The sequence below is a fragment of the Phyllostomus discolor genome, chromosome 10, assembly GCF_004126475.2.
Source record: "Phyllostomus discolor isolate MPI-MPIP mPhyDis1 chromosome 10, mPhyDis1.pri.v3, whole genome shotgun sequence".
Classification (NCBI taxonomy): domain Eukaryota; kingdom Metazoa; phylum Chordata; class Mammalia; order Chiroptera; family Phyllostomidae; genus Phyllostomus; species Phyllostomus discolor.
This window is the reverse complement of record NC_040912.2, coordinates 40,175,610-40,195,498: the sequence shown is the minus strand read 5'-3', so window position 1 is coordinate 40,195,498 and position 19,889 is coordinate 40,175,610. Positions and strand designations below refer to the sequence as shown.

At 33.4% G+C, this 19,889-nt stretch overlaps 1 protein-coding gene across 4 annotated transcripts in view; it reads right to left on the bottom strand.

Moving 5' to 3' along the window:
* Positions 1-19,889, bottom strand: part of HGF (hepatocyte growth factor) — a 79,577-nt gene that overhangs the window by 7,798 nt on the left and 51,890 nt on the right. For 3 of the 4 annotated variants that reach the window (XM_036010687.1, XM_028525711.2, XM_028525708.2), the window contains 5 exons: positions 13,149-13,251; positions 9,997-10,130; positions 4,083-4,121; positions 2,806-2,902; positions 225-299 (listed from right to left, as the gene is read on the bottom strand). In XM_036010687.1, coding sequence (XP_035866580.1) covers positions 225-299; positions 2,806-2,902; positions 4,083-4,121; positions 9,997-10,130; positions 13,149-13,251 — 448 coding nt within the window. Of the gene's footprint in view, positions 1-224; positions 300-2,805; positions 2,903-4,082; positions 4,122-9,996; positions 10,131-13,148; positions 13,252-19,889 lie in introns of those variants that run through there. The other variant, XM_036010688.1, reaches the window with a different exon arrangement.

Here is a 19,889-nt window from a genome sequence, read left to right as displayed (position 1 = left end):
CATATTTCCAGCCAATTTTCCCCCGGGTTAATAGAAATAATACTCAGTAAGTATCAATTAAGTCAAACAAAATTTTTGTTAGCTAAATCTATAAAAAATTAATTTGTTCGCCCCATGCTGGTGAATCTGTTAAATAAATGCACATGCTAAACTTAAAAGCTAAGTGGAAGTCATACATATTTTTAAATACTCAAAACAAATAACTGGTTTCAGAAATACTTTACCGAGAAGGGAAACACTGTCTTGCAGTAAGAATCCAACTTTCCTTTATCAATGATCCTCCGCAGATATGTTTATTTCTATGAGAAAGAGGGAAGAGAAACAAGTAACATCTGTGCAGGAAAGTTGGCTGCCAATTAATGCAAAACCTATAGCTACATTTGTTCAAAAAATGCATTTCAGAGAAAAACATAGAAGTTAACCCTAGTAGAATAAAATGAGTAATCCTTTATCAGAAAGATATTTGGTGACTGTAGCATTAGCATTTTCTTCATCATGTGATTACAATTTTATGAAATCAACTTTGTTTTTATGTAAAGAACCCTATCACTACATACCAAGATCCATTCTTTGTGAGAGAAAGTCTGTGCTACAAATATGGGATAATTAGAATGAACAAAAATATGAACAACAAAAACAATGTAGACCTATTCGGTGTTTGATTATGAAAAATATAAATTTGAGTGTTATTTAAATTCATGTGGTAGTAGCAATATATAAAATTGGTACACTGTTTTTCTTCTTTCATTGCCCTTATTTAGTTCTGGTGTACTAACTAAAATATAACTGAGTACATTTGTTTGTTCAGCTTAAGGCCAGCAACATATTATTGCATTTATAAAATTAAATAGATAATTTTTCAAGACATATCATCTAGTAAATTATAAGGTATCTGTGGAACATAATAGACACTAGTACATTTATTTGGTGATATCCAACTCTGTAAATCCATTATTTTTGGCAGAGAATAAAAAATTCCAACTTTTCACAATTTACATTTCCAAAGTGAACAGATGTTCAGTGCTTGAGAGAGTAATAGAAGAAGATTCCCAGACTAAGACCATGGTTATTTATGGCCTGTACCACACAGGAAGATAAGAGTATATATCAAGTTTTAATTTCTATCCCTCTTAGTATGTGTTTTGGAATAATAACTAAACAGCTGTTGTTACTAAGAACTTGGATTTAAAAGAAAAATACATTTTACTAAAAGTTATAGTACACTGATCTAATGAAAAACAGTGTCACCTGCTTCTCCATTGAAACTTCCCAAGGAGTATCCTCGTAATCCATTGGTCTAAATTCAGAAGTGCATACTTCTTTTTGAGGGGAGTTATGAAATTTGCAAAGAATCACTAATTAATTTAGAGATATGGATTCTTGAAACATTTTTATAATAATAGAGTGAGACACTCCCCCCAAATTTTACAGCCTTCATTAAATCTTCATATTTCACAATTAGCTTTAATATTCTGATGAGTGTCAAAATTTTATTTAAGTACTACATACCTAGGATGGCTACACTATAATTATCAACATACGTATTTATAAAAATATGATCATTTACTCCTCAAAAGAAAGACATACTAAAAGAGAACTTTTAGGCCACCTTCTCTATGGTATATATCAAAGGATTCTGTTTCCTAATAACTGTCTTATTCATAAAAGAACTTCAGTTTCAAGTTGGTCTTTATTCTACTTTAATATCACTATCATTCAACTACAGTAAAAGATATGCTTTCTTCCTGTAGTCTAGGAGGCCTACCTAACCCTTTTGGGAAGGTTTCCGAAGAGGAGATAACTGAGTTGGAATTTGGAGGATGAGAAGGATTCTCTAAGCCTAACATATGGAGGAGGAAACCTACAACATGCAGTGGGAAGAACAGCATAAGCTTGGAAAGGAAACATAAGGTGTCTTGAAGACAACAGAAATGGGTTAGAATTCAGCTTTATTTGGGGTTTTGTTGCAATGATGAGGTTCCAGTAGAGACATATATTAAACAAAAATATTTAACATTCTGATTACCATATGATATAATATATGTAGTATGTAGAAAGATTTTTTAAGTTTTTATAAACTTAAGTTTTTAATTTTTAAGGTCAGATTTTTAAGTTAGCTCTCATTTTCAATATTAACTCTTAGAACAGAATTACTAAGATTAATTTTGTTACAACAGTATATTTTGTAAAGTGATTTTTGCACAGAATAATCCATTCATTCTTAAGATCACTGAGAATAGAATGTCAAGAATTTTTTATCTACACTAAATATTATAATAGCAGAACCATTCAACATCATTATGTTTGTTAATATTTTTCTGAATGGTAAAATATTCTAGAATTTAAAATATTGCCATGCGCATTGGCATGACAATAAAAATAAAAATTTTAATAAATTTCTGATATGATTATGCAGAGGCATGTTTAAAAAATAGTCAAAATATCTTAAATTGGGAAATTAATAACATATGCACTGTAACTAGTTTGGTGATATCAAGGTGTCAGTAAGTTCTCTGTGTAGTTGTCTTTTGCTTAATCAGAACTGAAGTGCCACTTGTAATTACGGATAATGTCAACACATAAGGGACCTCTGTGAATGTGTAAAAGGTACTGTCTCTGGAGGCACAAATTGCAAAATCTAGGGCTGCTTGGCACACAGAATGTCATCCGTCTCCTCTCGTGCCCCCCTCACATGGATGCCCATGTGGATGGCACAACCTGCTTGCCCGCATATGGCCATACTGCTGGGAATACACCTTTTGCAAATAAGCCAAACACATATGATTTGTGTCTATTAATAATTACCTGTGTTTCAAACTAACCATCCATCCTACATTTGTTCGTGTTGGAATTCCATTTACAACTCGCAATTGTTTTGTTTTGGCACAAGATATTACAGGATCTAAAAAGAGGACCAAACATAACATTTTGACAAAACATTTTTAAATACTCTGCCTCTTAGCTTTCTTAGATGCCATGGTAACTAGACAAATGTAACCATTGTAATTGGGTCAGAAGAACATTCTTGGGAAAAATATTATGACTAAAGTGCCAAATCAGGCCCAAAATGTGTTATTCTCATCTTAGTTACACTAGTAGCACAGAAAAACTAATGACCTCAAGGTCGACAGCATTGCCATGACAGTGACAGAGACCTTCCTTGCCCAGCACTAAGTCCAAGTTCTTCGGGTCTTTTAGGAATTGCATTTTCCTCACTAACCTCAACATAAATGAAACAATGCCACTTATAGTGGTTATTTCTAAATGTCAATGGAAATCAATAGCCTGAGTGAAACAAAAATGAAAAAGTATATATTGGGTTTATTACTTGAAATTGTACAGTGAGAATACAGAGCCATTTTGAAACAGATTACCAACATTCTATTTATTATTATTATTCTAATCATTATCTAGTCATTATATCTGAATGACATAATAGAGAATTCTTTGAAGCACACTTTTTCCTGCCCCTCTTCTGTGTTCTCTACTTTATCCTTTCCGGTACTCCCCACGGTCTAACACTGATCTTCAGCCTGGGACAAAACAGGTGGCCTGCCTCTTAAATCAAAACACGAGTGATTTCCTTTAGCTCAAAAAATACATGAAAATTGAAAACAAGTAGTTCTCAAACAGATTTTCTTAAATAAGGATTACCTGAACATCCTGGGCTATGTCATCTGTTGCCTAGTAGAGCAGGCAAAGAGCTTTAGATAGAGTGGGGCAGAGACCCTACCCAAGTTTCCAGCCTTCTGGTTTCATCCCTTCTGAGTTTTGCTTCTTTATTTAACTTAAAATGAGAGTAAAGGTCCCTATGTACATTTTTTCCCAGAATTAAAAGCAATAGCAATGCTTGTTTAAGATAAATATATCTTAAATTTCCTGATAGAGAATTGAATCTAGATATTTACTATGCAGTTACCTTTGTAACCCCAGTACATATGCACATCAAAAAATTAAGTGAAAATAGATTAACTTATATTTTTATGATGGAAGTTTATATCCTGATAAGATATTTTACTATGAATAAAATAATGACATCATTTCTGACACATAGAGACTCAAATATACCAAATATTACTTACGGTCTAAATTGACTATTGTAGGTGTGGTATCACCTTCACCTGTAAAAGTAAGTATATACATATATACATAATTCAAACATACATATTTCTATTATATAGAACCAAAGCTATATATTGAAGTTGAAATGCCCATGAACTGGATACTTTACTAAAATTATTAATTACATTTTATTGATTATGCTATTATAGTTATCCCAATTTTTCCCCTCTTGCCCCCCTCTACCCAGCACCCCCCACTCTCTCAGGCAATCCCCACACCATTGCTCATGTTCATGGGTCCTCCACATAAGTTCTTTGGCTACTCCATTTGCTATACTGTATTTTATATCCCCATGGCTGTTCTGTAACTACCAATTTGTACTTCTTAATCCCCTCACCTGTTCGCCTATCCTCCCACACTCTCTTCCCATCTGACAACCATCAAACCTTCTCTGTATCCATGATTTTGTCTGTGTTCTTGTTTACTTAGTTCGTTTCTTAGATTTAATTGTTGATAGATATTGGTTTACTGCCATTTTGTTCATATTTTAGATTTCTTCTTTTCCTTAAATAATTCCCTTTAACATTTCATATAATGATGGTTTGGTGATGATGAATTTCTTTAGTTTTTTTCTTGCCTGGGAAGCTCTTTATCTGTCCTTTGATTTTTAAATGATAACTTTGCTGGGTAGAGTATCTCGACTATAGGTCCCTGCTTTTTCTGACTTTGAGTATTTCTTGCCAATCCCTTCTAGCCAGTAAAGTTTCTTTTAAGAAATCAGCTGACAGTCTCATAGGAACTCCTCTGTAGGTAACTAACTGTTTTTCTCTTGTTGGTTTTAAGATTCTCTTTTTGTCTTTAACCTCAGTATTTTAATTATGATGTGTCTGTTTGGGACTTTCTGTGCATCCTGGACTTGTGTGTCTATTTCCTTCACCAAATTAGGTCAGTTTTCTTTCATTATTTTTTCAAATAAATTTCTAATTTCTTGCTCTTTCTCTACTCCTTATGGCAGTCATCCTATGAATATGAATGTTGGTGCCCTTGAAGTTGTCCAAACAACAACTTTACTAAAATTCTAGGCATTCTATTCAAAGATAAAATGCAGTTGTTCTCTTTTGAGTAATTATGTGTCATTTTACTGGAATATTGAAGGTATGTGCCTGCTAGTAGTACATGATGTGAGAAAAGCCTGTTTTATAGCAGTGGAAGCTCCTTACCAGCATCAAGAAGCTGCCTCATTCTAAACACTGTACAAAAGGAACATTTATTGAGTAGCACTAATGCTCATTATTGCTTGCTTGGGCCATTCATAGAGCTAAACTATATTTTTACTGTAACTTGGCCCATTTATATTTATTCTGAAAATTATATTTTAAAATATAGTTGAGGATAATTGAAACTCTGGATGATTCAGAAAAATATAAGAATTCTAGAAGATAGACAACAACATTATTATCAATGGACAAAAAGGGATAACAGAATATAGTTTTGTTTGTTAGAATATGTCAAAGGTTTGTTTTTGCAGATGGTAGTAGAAAATATGGGAAGAAGAAAATGCTAGAAACTAGAAATTAATTCTAATGAAAACCTCATAGCTTACTTTTTTCTCATAACCTTTCTCCTGGGGCTTAACTGCTACAAAGAAGGTTTGGAAGGTGCCAGGATTTGAGAATACTTATGCAGTAATGAATGAGGCACAAGACATTTCCTATAGTTTAATGTCTGACTGTTCAGAATTGATGGCCATAGAGTTTAGTCAGGCAATGTTTGGACCCAGCTGGTTGTTAATCTCTGGAATACCCTAAGCTCAAATAAACTGTCAACAAAGGAATAATGGCTTCCGAATTTCTTTTTAATACATGCAAATTTGCTTGCTATTTGTCAAGAATCTCAAGAAAATTAATACATGCTAAAGAGGTTTTACTTAAGTCATTTACCAAACCTAAGTATTTTTAAATGAATAAGAGGAAAAGCAATACATACATTTCATCATTTCTCTTTCCCTTTAGTTATCTTGGGGGAGGGTTTTGTCTTTAACCTTCAGTATTTTAATTATGATGTGTCTGTTTGGGACTTTCTGTGCATCCTGGACTTGTGTGTCTATTTCCTTCACCAAATTAGAGTAGGCTGAGATCAAGGTTTTAGTTTATAGTACAATAAGAACTGAGGCTGACTTGGGGTCATTAAAACATCAAGAATATTGGTTTTTCCACTGAAGTCAATTACTTCAAAATTATAAAATAAAAAACTAGATATGTATTTCTTAAGGTGTCCTGATGAGAAAGACTAAAATTGTATATCAAATTTCCAATTGCTAAGCATCAAGTTAATGGGACAATATAGTATTAGTTTATTATTGAACCTTACTAAAATATTCAATTTTAAAAATTTGCAGACATAGTAAATTATGGACTTTAATCATTAATCATAATTGTTAATATTATATTATTGATACTAATATTAATTAATAATTGAGAATATACACATACATAGTTTCCTCCATGTCAATATTTCTCACACTTGAGAATAAGCTGAAATACCACCTAAGATCAGACTCCAGAGATTCTGGATTGAAAGCTAGATTATGAATTTTTAAAAAAGCACTCCAGGTACTTCAGTTGCACATTTTGAGCAAAACTTTGAAAAACTGCTCCCTAGGTCTTTTCCATTTTACTATCACATACTTTTTAATTCCCTTTTTTACTTCTTCCCACTATCTACAATACAGAAGTCTAAAAAAAAACCAAGTATGATACAAATCTGATTTTGTATTGATCCAACTTACACGTGAAGAACATAAATATGAATGATAAAAGTTGTATCTGTGGAAGAGTAGGAAGAGTGCATGCGTGCATGTTTATGTTGCCTCAGGATCAAATATACACTGTTGCTAAAAATGAATACCACCTATTTCTCTAGGCAGACATCTATGTCTCTATCCTCATTGTATATTTTAATATTAACATGTACTTATTATGTGATTATATTTACATTTTTTTACACAAATGTCTCCTTTCCACACTGAAAACTATTTAAAGGTAAGAAATATTGTTTATGTTGTTGCGTACTGAGCATGTTATATAGGGCTTTGCACACAATAGTAGCTCAATTTGAAATTGTTAATAAATGAGTAAAAGAATAAAAATTAGGACAGAAGTAACTTGCCCAAGACACTAGTGATAGAGTGGAATTTTACCCAAGAAGTCAGATTGAAAGATCTTAATCATGACATTCTCAGTTGGTAAAACCTAAGATTTTTCTAAGCTATTGATGTATAGTATATAAACAAATGCATTAACATTTCTACAGTTTTTCTGCATATCTTACATCCTAAAATATATGTTAAATATTATTTTTCAATATTTTAAAAGTAATAAAACCCTCTACTGTTTTATATTAAAAATATATAGTGTGAAAATGATTTATAAATCTCTTCAGTTAAATAAACAATATCTCCAATGTTCTAAGATAAATTTCATTAGCCTTTCCACTGGTAAAACATAAATAAATCCTGGCTGTAAATATTACTTAGAAAAATGACAGTGTAAAAAATTTTTTTAAAGAGTAATGTACAGAATACATGAAATAAAAATGAGATACCTGCAATAGCATTTAATCAAATATGAGCGACACCCTGAATCTTTCATTAGCACATTAAAACTTTTAGTTTAAAAATGTTAGTTGAAAGTTATGTTTTAAAACCTTTAAATTATTAGGGTCCTGTGTCAGTTAGGTTTATAATCCAAAGCATAGTTCCCAGAGATCCTACGAGCACATTCTATGTGCCATAATTAGGCTAATGTAATTTTTATAATTCTACAGGGAAAGCATTCATACCTGTTTTAAAAGCCATATCATTGACTATTTTTTCTTCTTCCTAGATCATTGGATATTCTACTAGCCTTTATTACTCTTAATCATAGAAACTTCACAAAAAAGTTCTATGAGGTAAAACTAATATTTAGAAAAAAATAATTCTTTAACCATTTTTAAAATATGGTATGCTAGAGATGTAGGTTTGTTTGCTTTGTTCTAGTGTTAAAACTTGACAGACAGCTTCTGTAGAAGAACATTTTCAGAACCTATGCAAACCCTAATATGAGAAAAATAGAACACCAAGGAAACACTAATTAATTTGAAAGGCAATGATTATACCTGATGAAATAAAATGTAATAATATAATAGTATTTATTTGCAAACATATGGTTTTTACTGTTATAAAGAATTTTATTAAAAATAAATTGGTAAGATCGAAGTCTTAATTATAGATATGCTTGATTAACATTATGTTTGTTTAGCCATTTTACACTAAAATTTCATGAAACATGACTAATGATCCCACATAAGGTAAAAAATTATCTTTTTAATTGTACATTTATTAAGAAAAAACATAGACTTGTGTTTATACTTCATGTTTTAAAGCAAACATCATTTCTTCAATATAATGTCTGTTCTTTTTTTTTTAAGATTTTATTTATTTATTTTTAGAAAAAGGAGAAGGGAGGGAGAGAAACATCAATGTGTGGTTGCCTCTCAACTGCCCCCTACTGGGAACCTAGATTACAACCCAGGCATGTGACCTCACTAAGAATCAAACTGGCGACCCTTTGCTTCGCAGGCCAGCACTCAATCCACTGAGCCCCAACAGCCAGGGCTAATGTCTGTTTTAGAAGCAGGTGCTTTTGCTGTTATTTTAAAGGTTCTTATCACTGGCTTGTCTCACAAGAAATATATTCTTAAAACTGACTCTTCCTAAACTTATAAAAGGATGTCCTTTTTAAACAAGAAGGTAGCTTAACAGTGTTTAAAGATGTTTGCTATAAACACAGAGCTGTGAGATAATGCAGTATTGAACAATAGCCTCTTGCTACTATTTAGTTTTATAATAAGGCTTTTTCACTCAATAACAGGTTGAGGACATATTTCTATCTCAATATGTTACTCTACATCAGTGGTTCTCAGTGGGGGTATCCCACCCCCCCCCCCCACTCCAAGGAACATGGGAAAATGTCTGGAAATATTTCTTATTGTCATGGCTGCAGGGATTAATGGTACTATTGACATCTAGTAAACTGAGACTGGAGACACTACTAAGCATCTTATTATGCATAAGACAGCCTCCCACAAGATTTACCCTGCACAAAGTGCTGTTATTATCGAGGCTGAAATCCCAGGCCCTCACAAATATTGGCTGTTAACAATCATTTTCTTATGTGCCAGCCTGATAGGTAGAAATTATATATTATGCTTTTATAATTTCATTTTTCTTACATTTAAGTTTTAATGCCTTTGTTTATTCATTATATTTATTCTCGAGGATTCATTTTCTTCATCTTTCTGCTGTTATCTCATCTTTTTATTGATATATAGAGGCTTTTTCCTATGAAGTACATTAGACATACATGTTTTACATACATCTTACTTTACACACTAGTACTCTTAACACAATTGTCCTTGGCTCACAGAAGTGGATAGAACACTCCAGGCTTCTTAGTCTTGGGCCAAAGAACTAAGAAGAAGACAGAAGCACCACTATCTCAGGTCTGTTGAGGAGACGGTTAGTGGGTTGGGGGGTTTGCTGAGAGCTGTGCTATGCTCAGCAGCTGAACAGGTCATACTGGTGATGGAATAGGGAGGTCTTTCTAGGGCAGTTATACTAGAACCATGTCAAGTATTGCTTCTGGCTTACAAATGAGAATCTTCTGAGAAAGGAAAATCTTTAAAAGGTCAGGAGAATGTCTCCTTGTCTAGATGACAGATGAATACAGTTGTATGAGTGTGTGTGTATGTTGCTGTCGGGAGTACATTCTCATTTGGGGATCGGACACAGGCCTCCCATGTTATTTTCACCTCTCATTAAGGTATCGATTTAGAGAAGATGTAGTATATTTAAAGTATTTCACCCAAAAAAAGATCATTAAATGTACTTACAACGAGAAATAGGGCAATAATCCCAAGGAATAAGAGGATTCCCTGTGTAACACCAGGGACCATGGGCATCATCATCAGGATTCCGGCAGTAATTCTTATTCAGCTTACTAGCATCTGGTTCCCAGAAGATATGCCTGCAAACAAACTCCGAACATCACAAGATGCTCATTTTGTCCAAGAAAAACAAAATGTCACCAAGAAGATATAATCCTAGTACACAGCTTTCATTATAGTTGCAGCACAAGCTTCAACTAGTATGAATTTGGATTATTTTGTTTGAGATTTATTTTGTTATTCTTACAGTTTGGAAGCATGTTCTCTAACTCAGGGATACAGAATGGGGCTGCATAATTAGCATAGATAAAGCAATGAAAGTTTTTGTGACTCTACTTCTCTTTAACAATTATAGTGGCAAGTTAACAACACACCTGTGCACAGAAATGGAGAAACGTTGCCAGAAAATGAGCAGATGACAAAGAAGATCAGGAAACATAGGAAGCATCACTACCAAAATCACTATGCCAAAGTACAAGAAGAAACATTGAAAAACTAATAATAATGTGCTAATGGAATAAACTCTAAAAATATCACTGGTCATAGAGTTATGAAACATGATTTTTTGAAAGATAAGTGACTAACGTTTTGGCCTTTCATATTTTACATCTTTACTAAATTTATTACAAAGGAAATGCAAAAATATTGTATATTATTTATAAGATCACACCTGCTCATATAACATCAATATTTATATTTACTTGAATAACATTAAGTCAAATTCCAAGTGGCTATTCTAACAAAGTCATAAAAACTATGCATCTAACTCGATTCATTTTGGATTATTAATCATTACCCTGTTTGAATGCAATTCATATGTCATTTTAAAAAATTGGGAAGAGCTAGGGCCTGGAGACTCAGATCATCTTTTCAAACTCAGGTTTATTTTCTGGAGCAGTAACATCAGCAAGCACATATAATACTTACTACATACCAGATTCTGGGATTTATGTATATAACCTAAATGGTACTGTGCAACTTAATCACCCATCAATTTCCTACAAATTATTTGCAAGTGATTTTTATCTATTTCCAGAAGTAAACCAAAACAATGAATTAATAGTTATAACCACTGCAATACCTAAATGAATGTCACATATTTTCAGTGGTATGCTGCCAAATGTTTAAAAACTGGCACTCGACGTGTTTCTGAGGAAAGTCTTAACACATTGTCCCTGCTGGTTTCTGTGGAGTAAATACTTGTACCGTAATGTCAACCTCCTGATGAGACATCACTGAAGGCAGAGCTGGTACAGTTGTCTCTCACAAGTCTGTCCATAAAAACCAGATCCACCCCATTGTATTTCTAAAATGATTTTAAAAATAGCAATGCTGAAACCAGCATTTCATTTTAATCATCTAATTCTTGATTAAAATTCTTTAATGAATCCTTTGAATGCTTCAGATAAAATCCAACCTTGTGAACAGTTTATAGGCCTCTTTATGGCCTTGCAGGAGAATTCCTTGTCTGTGGACAGTGGCCAAATTATGTTGTTTCAACCCTACCAAAATTATTTCTGACTTTCAAACACTCAGCCTTTAGTCTTTTGCACAATCTATTCATTCTGTCTGATGGACTCTTCCTCTTATATTCCCTTTTACCAGTTCCTATTTATCACCTATGTCCCAGCTAGTGTCCCTTCCTCCAGGAAGTCTTCCTGACAAAGGCTTTGATGGCTCTTCCTTGCATTCCCACACCATGAAATATGCTATTTTCTGATTTTTATAATATGGTATTGGCATTTGCTGTTTTTTTGGCATTACATACTAGAATGTGACATGTATGAGGGCAGAATTCTGCTTATGCCTGAAGTCCTACAGCTGCCGTGTTCAACAGAGTTGCCTCTGGGTCCATGGGGAGACTGAGAAATTGGTATGTGACTTGTCCAAGCTGAACAGTGCTGTATTTGTAAATATACATGGAATTTTGAAACTTTTGATATAAAAAGGTAAAAGATCTCATTAATAATTTTATATTGAATACATATTAAAATGAAAGGGGTTTAGATATAAATATATTAATAAAAACAAACTTACCTGTTTATTTTTACTTCATTACATGTAGCTATTAGAAAACTCAAAAGTACATGTGCAGCTTAGGGATGTGAAATGCACATTTACATTAGAGAGTACTACCTTAAAATTATTACTACTTGTGAAGTAAATTATCCACTAGTGAGTACATTTTGGAAGAGAATAAAGGCTGTAAAGTTAAAGTGGGGATGGAGGCAAAATGACTCAACTTCTCTGAGTCCTGAAATTCTTATTCCTATATATAGTCATATTTTCCACAAAGGATTAGAATAGCCAGGTTCAATGACAACTCATATAGAGCAACCAGGTACTTGATCAAATGACACTGAACTTTTACCTTTTACTCTAGTATATGTATTTAGGATATTTATTAAAAGTTGATTTTATGTCACAACTATGTCTTATACTTATTTTGTAATTTTAAACACACTAGCACTATCGCTAGGGTTAAACTGAAGATAACATTTTTCTGAGAATGTGTCCAATGTCAAAATAATGAATTCTGTAAAATATATGGATTTTTTTCCAATTATGTATATATCCTTGAATTATAGAAAATTTTATATGTCAAAGTAAGGCTAACACAAGGAAACTGGTCTTTCTAAGCTTTGAGTAATTAGTTGAATATTAAGGTATGTATTTACATGAAAATGATAATGAACTGAGTTTTGTGAATATTAACAATTAATTATGAGAAATAATAATAAAATGTACTCCATGAAACATGAGATTTGTCACTTAATTATACACTATCTTATCAAGTTATATAACAATTTTCTCAATATGACCGCATCCTCCTTAAAAATGGAGCCAAAATGTATGCTCACTCTTTGTTAATGTTCTCTATGGCACCTATCAGAGCAGAACATACAGTAAATGCCAAATGAATATAGGCTGGCTTGAATTTCTGATTTAAAATTCTGCTACACGAATGAAAATCTAATGTTTCTGTTAGTTTATGATCATATATAAGTAATGAAAAGAAATAGCAATGGACTTACCTGAGTATACCTATTTGCTATTATCATTACATACTGTGTATTGTAAGAAAGAAATTTACGCACCGGTGCAAGTCCTCCATGTTCTTGTCCCACATAGAACATGTGAGTCCAGATCGCGTTTTAGATAAGTTGCCCATGTAATTTTTGCCATTCCCACGATAACAATCTAAACATAAATACATGGAAAAAAGATAGTAAAACTAGGACATGTAGTACAAAAACATCTTTTACAAAAATATAAATTCATAAATTAAATCATTCTAAAATCTGTACAAATTAAATTACTTTATTTTCAACCAAATTTCTTTCTCATTTAAAATGAGATTTTTATATCACAAATTACATACTTTTTTTAAGAAATCAAAAATTTAAATAGGTGGCTTTTTAAAAAAGATTTTATTTATTTATTTTCAGGGAGGGAAGGGGGGAGAAAGAGAGAAACATCAATGTGCAGTTGCTGGGGGTCATGGCCTGCAACCCAGGCATGTGCCCTGACTGGGAATTGAACCTGCGACACTTTGGTTCGCAGCTCGTGCTCAATCCACTGAGCTACGCCAGCCAGGGCTAATAGGTGGCTTTTAAGGACATTTAAAATGAGAATTTTTAGAATGACATATATATTTCCCAACATTTTCTTCTGAAAAACTTTATACCACAGAAAAGAATGACATAATGAATACTCATATATTCATCATATTTGTTGTATTTTGATTTTATCTTTCATGAAATCGATTTTTGAGTCTCCCGAACCAGCTGTTTTGCAAATGTGCTTTAATTCCATTTCACCTTTTTAATTTTTCATGAATAAAATCAAGTTAAAGACAGGAATACTACATAAGTGATATTTTGTCCTTTTCAGAGCTTTATATATTATATGTCACATGGTGTCAGTTTGTTTTTTCATTGTTCATGGTGAGTTCGGTTACTTGGTTAAGTGGTGTAAAGGAAAAACTTCTTTTTATACAACAACAACAAAAAACTATTGGGGCCTTGAAACTGAGTAAATATCTATTGTCAAACAAAGTTACAAAATTGCTTAGGCATACTTTGTTTAATTTTGCATGATTTAGTACTATGCTGGTTTTAAATTGGTTATTTTTTCATTTCTTACACTTTGTTAGTTGTCATTCTTCTTGTAATTAAGTTTGTCTTTCTCCCTTACTCCTTCCATTTAGGGGTTATTATTACCAGTAGACAACCCATACCCTCCACCTGCTCCTTTTCAGGGAGCTGACTAGCTCCACGCTGGACAGACTGTGCAGAGCTGCAGGGAGGAGGGGGCGCACCTCTGTGGATGGGGTGAGGAGCCTGGAGGCTTAGCTGATAACAGCATCGCAGCTGCAACTATCTAGCCCAGAGGCAGTGGGAACTCTGTTGGACACCACAAATTGCAGGGTGGCACCTCCCCCAGTGGGAGCAATGGTTGGGCCAGGCTGCAGCAGAGTGTTAGCCCCGAGCCACCACAGCCACTCTGGCCCCTAGACCCCGGGGCTGCGAAGCTAGGCAGCCCCCAGACTGGTGGGGTCAGGGGAAGCTTCTTACACTGAGCCTGCTGAAAGCTGGAAATATGAATGCACAGGGCCCAAGCACCCACTGGAAAGTTGGAATGATGAATGGATGGTGATCCAGCAGGCTAAGGGCTAGAGGGATAAATGGATAGGATCTCCCCCCCACTGGTATTCCAAAGGCTAGAAAAGTAACTGGATAAAGGAACACATTCTTCCCCCAGCCCCTCTGGTACCAGATTGAGGGTGGGACTAGGGGAAGGCAGGCACATGTACCCTAGAATTTAGAATGGTGGCATGGGGGGCGTAGGACCAAAGCAGCCTGATGGTCTTGCCTGGGGAAAGAAGGTGTTGGTTGGGAAGTGGACTCACCCAAAGCACAGAACGTTTAGGAAGTTAATTGGTCGTTCTGAGAATGTACCTGGCCTGTTCCATACCCAAAAGGGATATAGCCTCAGGTGAACAAAGAATCTCTCTTGCTCCTCGTTCACTGCTTGGGACAGTGCACTGGCCTGTCCTCTCCATTGGCCAATGACCTAGCAGTCACATGGCCATGGCCACACTGTCTCTACATGCAGTCTCCAGGAGGGAGCCTGAAGCCAGTCAGCAGCTGGGAACAAGACAAGCTACCTGGCTGACCACTTAGCTTGTTACCTTAGGCTCCAAAGGATCGTTCTTTAAAATGGAGGAGAAACTCTGGGCACTGCCTTTTGTTCTAGTCTCAATGAGGACAGCTGGGTTTTGAGGTGAAGAGCCTCAAGACATGAGTCTGTCATTCTCCAAAATGGCTCAACATCCAGAAAAACCTTTTTCCTTTTGCATCAGCACCCACCTCACAACGTTGGCTTTTGTGGTGACAGGCAGCTGAAACCCTGTCTGTCTGTTTGTTTGTGTGTGTGTGTGTGTGTCTGTTTTGGTTCAATAACATTACTACTACCAGTAGTAGTACTGGTGGTAGGGTAGTGGTGGTGAGACTAATGCTTGCTAGTTGCAGATGGAGTGATATAAATGTGGACTCATGAATTCTCTTTTTATTCAGTGGTATATGTAAGCTATTCCTGTTGCTCATCTTGATGCTCAAATTTTTCCAAAATTAACCAATGGAAGCCACTTTAAACTGGCTCCTGGGTCATTCATCATATACCATACTTTTTTTACATTTTTATTAAAATTACTGGGGTGCATTGCTTAATAGGAGCATACAGCTTTCAAGTGTACACTTCTGTGATACAAGATCTTGATACTGCACTGTGTGCCCTCCACCCAAGTCAAATCAATTGAGCAATTTGTGTTCTATTAAACATTGGTATATGTTCATATTCTTAATTTTTTCCATCATAAAAGGAATTCAAGTTCTTCCAAACATGTAAGTTTCACTACTACATTTCAGAAGAAATGCTATTCCATATTTGAAATAATACTGCATATTTTAAACAGTACTATCCTGAAACAGTCCTAAGTTTTGTATGAATAGGAACTGTGAATTTTACTATTAAACTTTGTAAACCATACTAGATTATCATTGGTTTTAATTCTGCTATGTGATTATAACAAATAAAAGGTACAAATCTTAATAAAATTTATAAATCAATAATTTAATAATTTTATCAGAAACCAGTTAACAGTGAAAATGTACACATGTATATTGTGACATACACACATACACATTTATACTATAATATACAGGTTGTTTGTATATATTATACATATGTATTATAATGTCTTTTTTAGTAGTAGTAAAACCTTTTATTTATGAATAAGAGAACAATAAATATATTTTAGTCTCACTTAATTTTAAATTAACAATATAACTTCAAATTACTGCATATTAGCTCTTGCAGAGTTTTATCATAGTTTTACAATCTCATATTTTAGTGTTTGTTATCTGTTCTTCCAAGTGCACTTTATAATCACTTGGTTTGGTATTTTAAAAAAAGACTTGTTGATCTATTTATTAATATTAAATTTAAAATTACCCTAGGCATCATTTATGTATTTATGACATTGGGTTCTCATGTTAAGGGCAAGGAATGTTTTCCTACATGTTAAAGTATACTTTAGTAGCTTTCAGGAGTGCTTTAAAATTTTATTACATATATTTTATACATTTCTAAATATATTCCTAAGTTTCCATCAGTTTGTTGCTAGCATAGACATACTTTTCTATTTAATGAGATCATCAAACTTATATATAATGCAATTGATATCCATATATCAATTGTATATCTTGCTACCTCAGTAAATTTTTTTATTTAAATTCAGTTGTCCATGTATATATTTATGTCATTTGCATAAAGAGAGGTCTTTTGCTTTTTACTCAATCAATATGCTTTCTTATCTACTTGTACAATATCTCCAATATAATGTTAAAGAAAAATACAATACCATATTTACAATGCTAAATAGTGAAGGAGATAGCAGAGATTTTTTTTATTTTATTTTTTAACCTTATTAAGAGTGCTTTAATGTTTCTCCATTAATTAAGTGGTAGTTCCTTTATTGAACTGTTTACTCAAATTTTATTCAGGGTATATGTTAATATTCAAAAATGATTATGAAACTATATATATGCTATATTTATTATGTTTAAATATTAATATTATAATCCATTATAGAAATAATATGGAAGTTTTGCTGTATTTTTTAAGCTCCAGGGCAAATCATTCAGTACTGAAATGATTTCATCTGTCAATTTATCTAGGTGTGGTCTGATTTTGCTGAAGTAGTTCAGTAATAAATTTTCATTTTTCTATAGGAATAAGTTTATATAAGTTTTTTCTACCAGTAGCAATTCAAATAATTTGAATTTTCCTGGCAAATTTCATTTTTATTTTCAAAGTTTTATTTTTATTTTAATTGTTGTTCAAGTACAGTTTTCTGTCTTTTACTCCCATCCCAGGCCACCCCCCAGCCTCCCCACCTCCCTCCCATTTCCACCCCTCCACCCCCGCTGCCTAGTTTTGCCCATGTGTCCTTTATACTTGCTCCTGCAAACCCTTCTTTTTCTTCCTGAAATTCCCTCCCCTCTCCCCTCTGGTCACTGTCAGCCTGTTCTCTATTTCAGTGTCTTTAGTTATATTTTGCTTGTTTATTTTTTTTGTTGTTTAGGTTTCTGTTAAAGGTGAGATCATATATTTTCAAAGTTTTTTTATATGAGTTTGTATTAAGTAATCTCTTATGTTTTCTAATTTTCCTGTGTCAATGGTTATCTCCCTTGATAACTGTATTTTAAAATTATATAATATATAAAAACATATTACATATTTGAAATATATTTTATAATTAAAAAATAAATATATTTTATATATTTGCTTTCTTGAGCCAGTTAGTTGGTAGTATTTATTTTATTAATTTTTTCAAAGAACCATCATTTATTCATTAGTTCTTTTTTGCTTTATCTGCCCTTTTTGTCTTTTTTTTATAATGCTTTTGGTTTCTCCCCTATACTTGTTTTTTAAGATTTTATTTATTTATTTTCAGAAAGGTGAAATCAGTTGTCTCTCACATACATCACAACCCATGCATGTGCCCAGACTGGGAATCAAACTGGCAACACTGTGCTTCAAAGTCTGGCCCTCAATCCACTGAGCCAGCCAGGGCTCTCCCTAATTCTTTGAGCTGAAAATTTCACTGACTTTTCTTTATTATTCACGATATTGATGTAAATATTTACAGCTGTGAATTTGTTCTGTTTACTGTCTTAAGTGTATCTCATATAATCTAATGATGTTTTATCAGCATTTTTGAAGAAATTCTGCAACCTCAGTTTTATTTTTAAAGTTATTTAATAATCAATTAGAAGAGTATTTGTACATATGCTAACTGAGATTTTGCAGGATTTGAGAAAAAGTTTGTAATTCATCAATTGGTATGTGTAATTTATATTTTCTCTTACACGAAGAGGGTATGAGCAACATCCTTTTGTTTGTGTGTATGTTTGTCCATGTGCACGCATACATATCCCCTATATAACAACGCACACCATTAGCTTGGCAATATCACAAAATAGCGTGTTAAAATATCACAGCTGTATGTTAAATTGGCTAACTGTGCCTCTTAAGTAAGACTCCTGCATTTTTAAATTGTGCCATAGAGCCTGCAATTTGTTGCAATGTCTCAGGTACATTATTAAAGAAAACTAATGCAATATACTGTTAAAGTATTAATAAAAGACAGGAAACATGGAGTAATAGAAAGATCATCTTAAGGAGAGTATTCAGTCTTCAGTCTTAGCTGTGCTAATTTAGTATTTAAGCAAGTTATTTAATTCCATAAAACTAATTTCTTCGTTTATTATTGTGTGCACTTAACAGTTAAGCAATAACATGTACTTAACTTCTAAAATCCAAATCACTCATTTTACATGACCTGATTCTTTAGTAAGTAATATATATGTACTGTACATAAAAGTTTCTGAATATACACCAGAATCTTATAAAGCAATTGTTCTTATTTGCCTCTATTATCACAAATTATCAGTAACAGCTTAAATGAACAAGATGGGAACAAAACATCCAGTTGGTAAAAAAAACTTCCTTAATCATTTGTTTTAACTGCCTTTCCAAATTATCTTTAAAATCTGACAAAGAACAAAGAAACTGACTGAAAAGGGACTCATCCTTCTTTCTCTAGAACTCTTTCCAGAGTTGCTTATTAAAATGTCACTGAGAAAGGAATAAAAAATAGATGAGTATAGATAAGGCATTAAATCTATGAAGTGAAGCTTTAAATTTGACTTGGACTTTTTAGGATGACTTAGGACTGACCATGACCATCATAATTAAACTTATGTGAAAAAATATTGTTATTTGAAAATTATAACCCAATTTATTGTATACTAATAAATGCCCAGAGCCCAGCATTATTATTAATCTTTGACAAATTATTTCTTTTTTAAACCTATTTCAATCTATCTTTTCCCTACTACTGGTCCCTGAAACAGTTGTCTTCGATGGCATCTGTGTTTCCAAGTACAATGGCAATCTATCCGAAACCCCACCGCTACATCACATCTCCACTGCTAACACCCAGGTTCACATCGCTCTCATCTTGTGCCTAAGTTACTGGAAAACTCCCTCAATTGATCCCCTTGTTTTGTCTCTTCTCAGAAGTTCTGACTATTTTCCATAAAGCAGCCAGACTCATCCACTTAAAATTTAAGTCAGCCAGGTCATTTAATTTCTCTTCTCAGAAACCTACAACAAAGTTTCTTCCCCCCCAACCTCCTGCAGAATGTAAGTGTAAATCCTTCCAATTCCTACAAGGCCTATGCAATTTTAGCTCACTTGCCCTGTAGCCT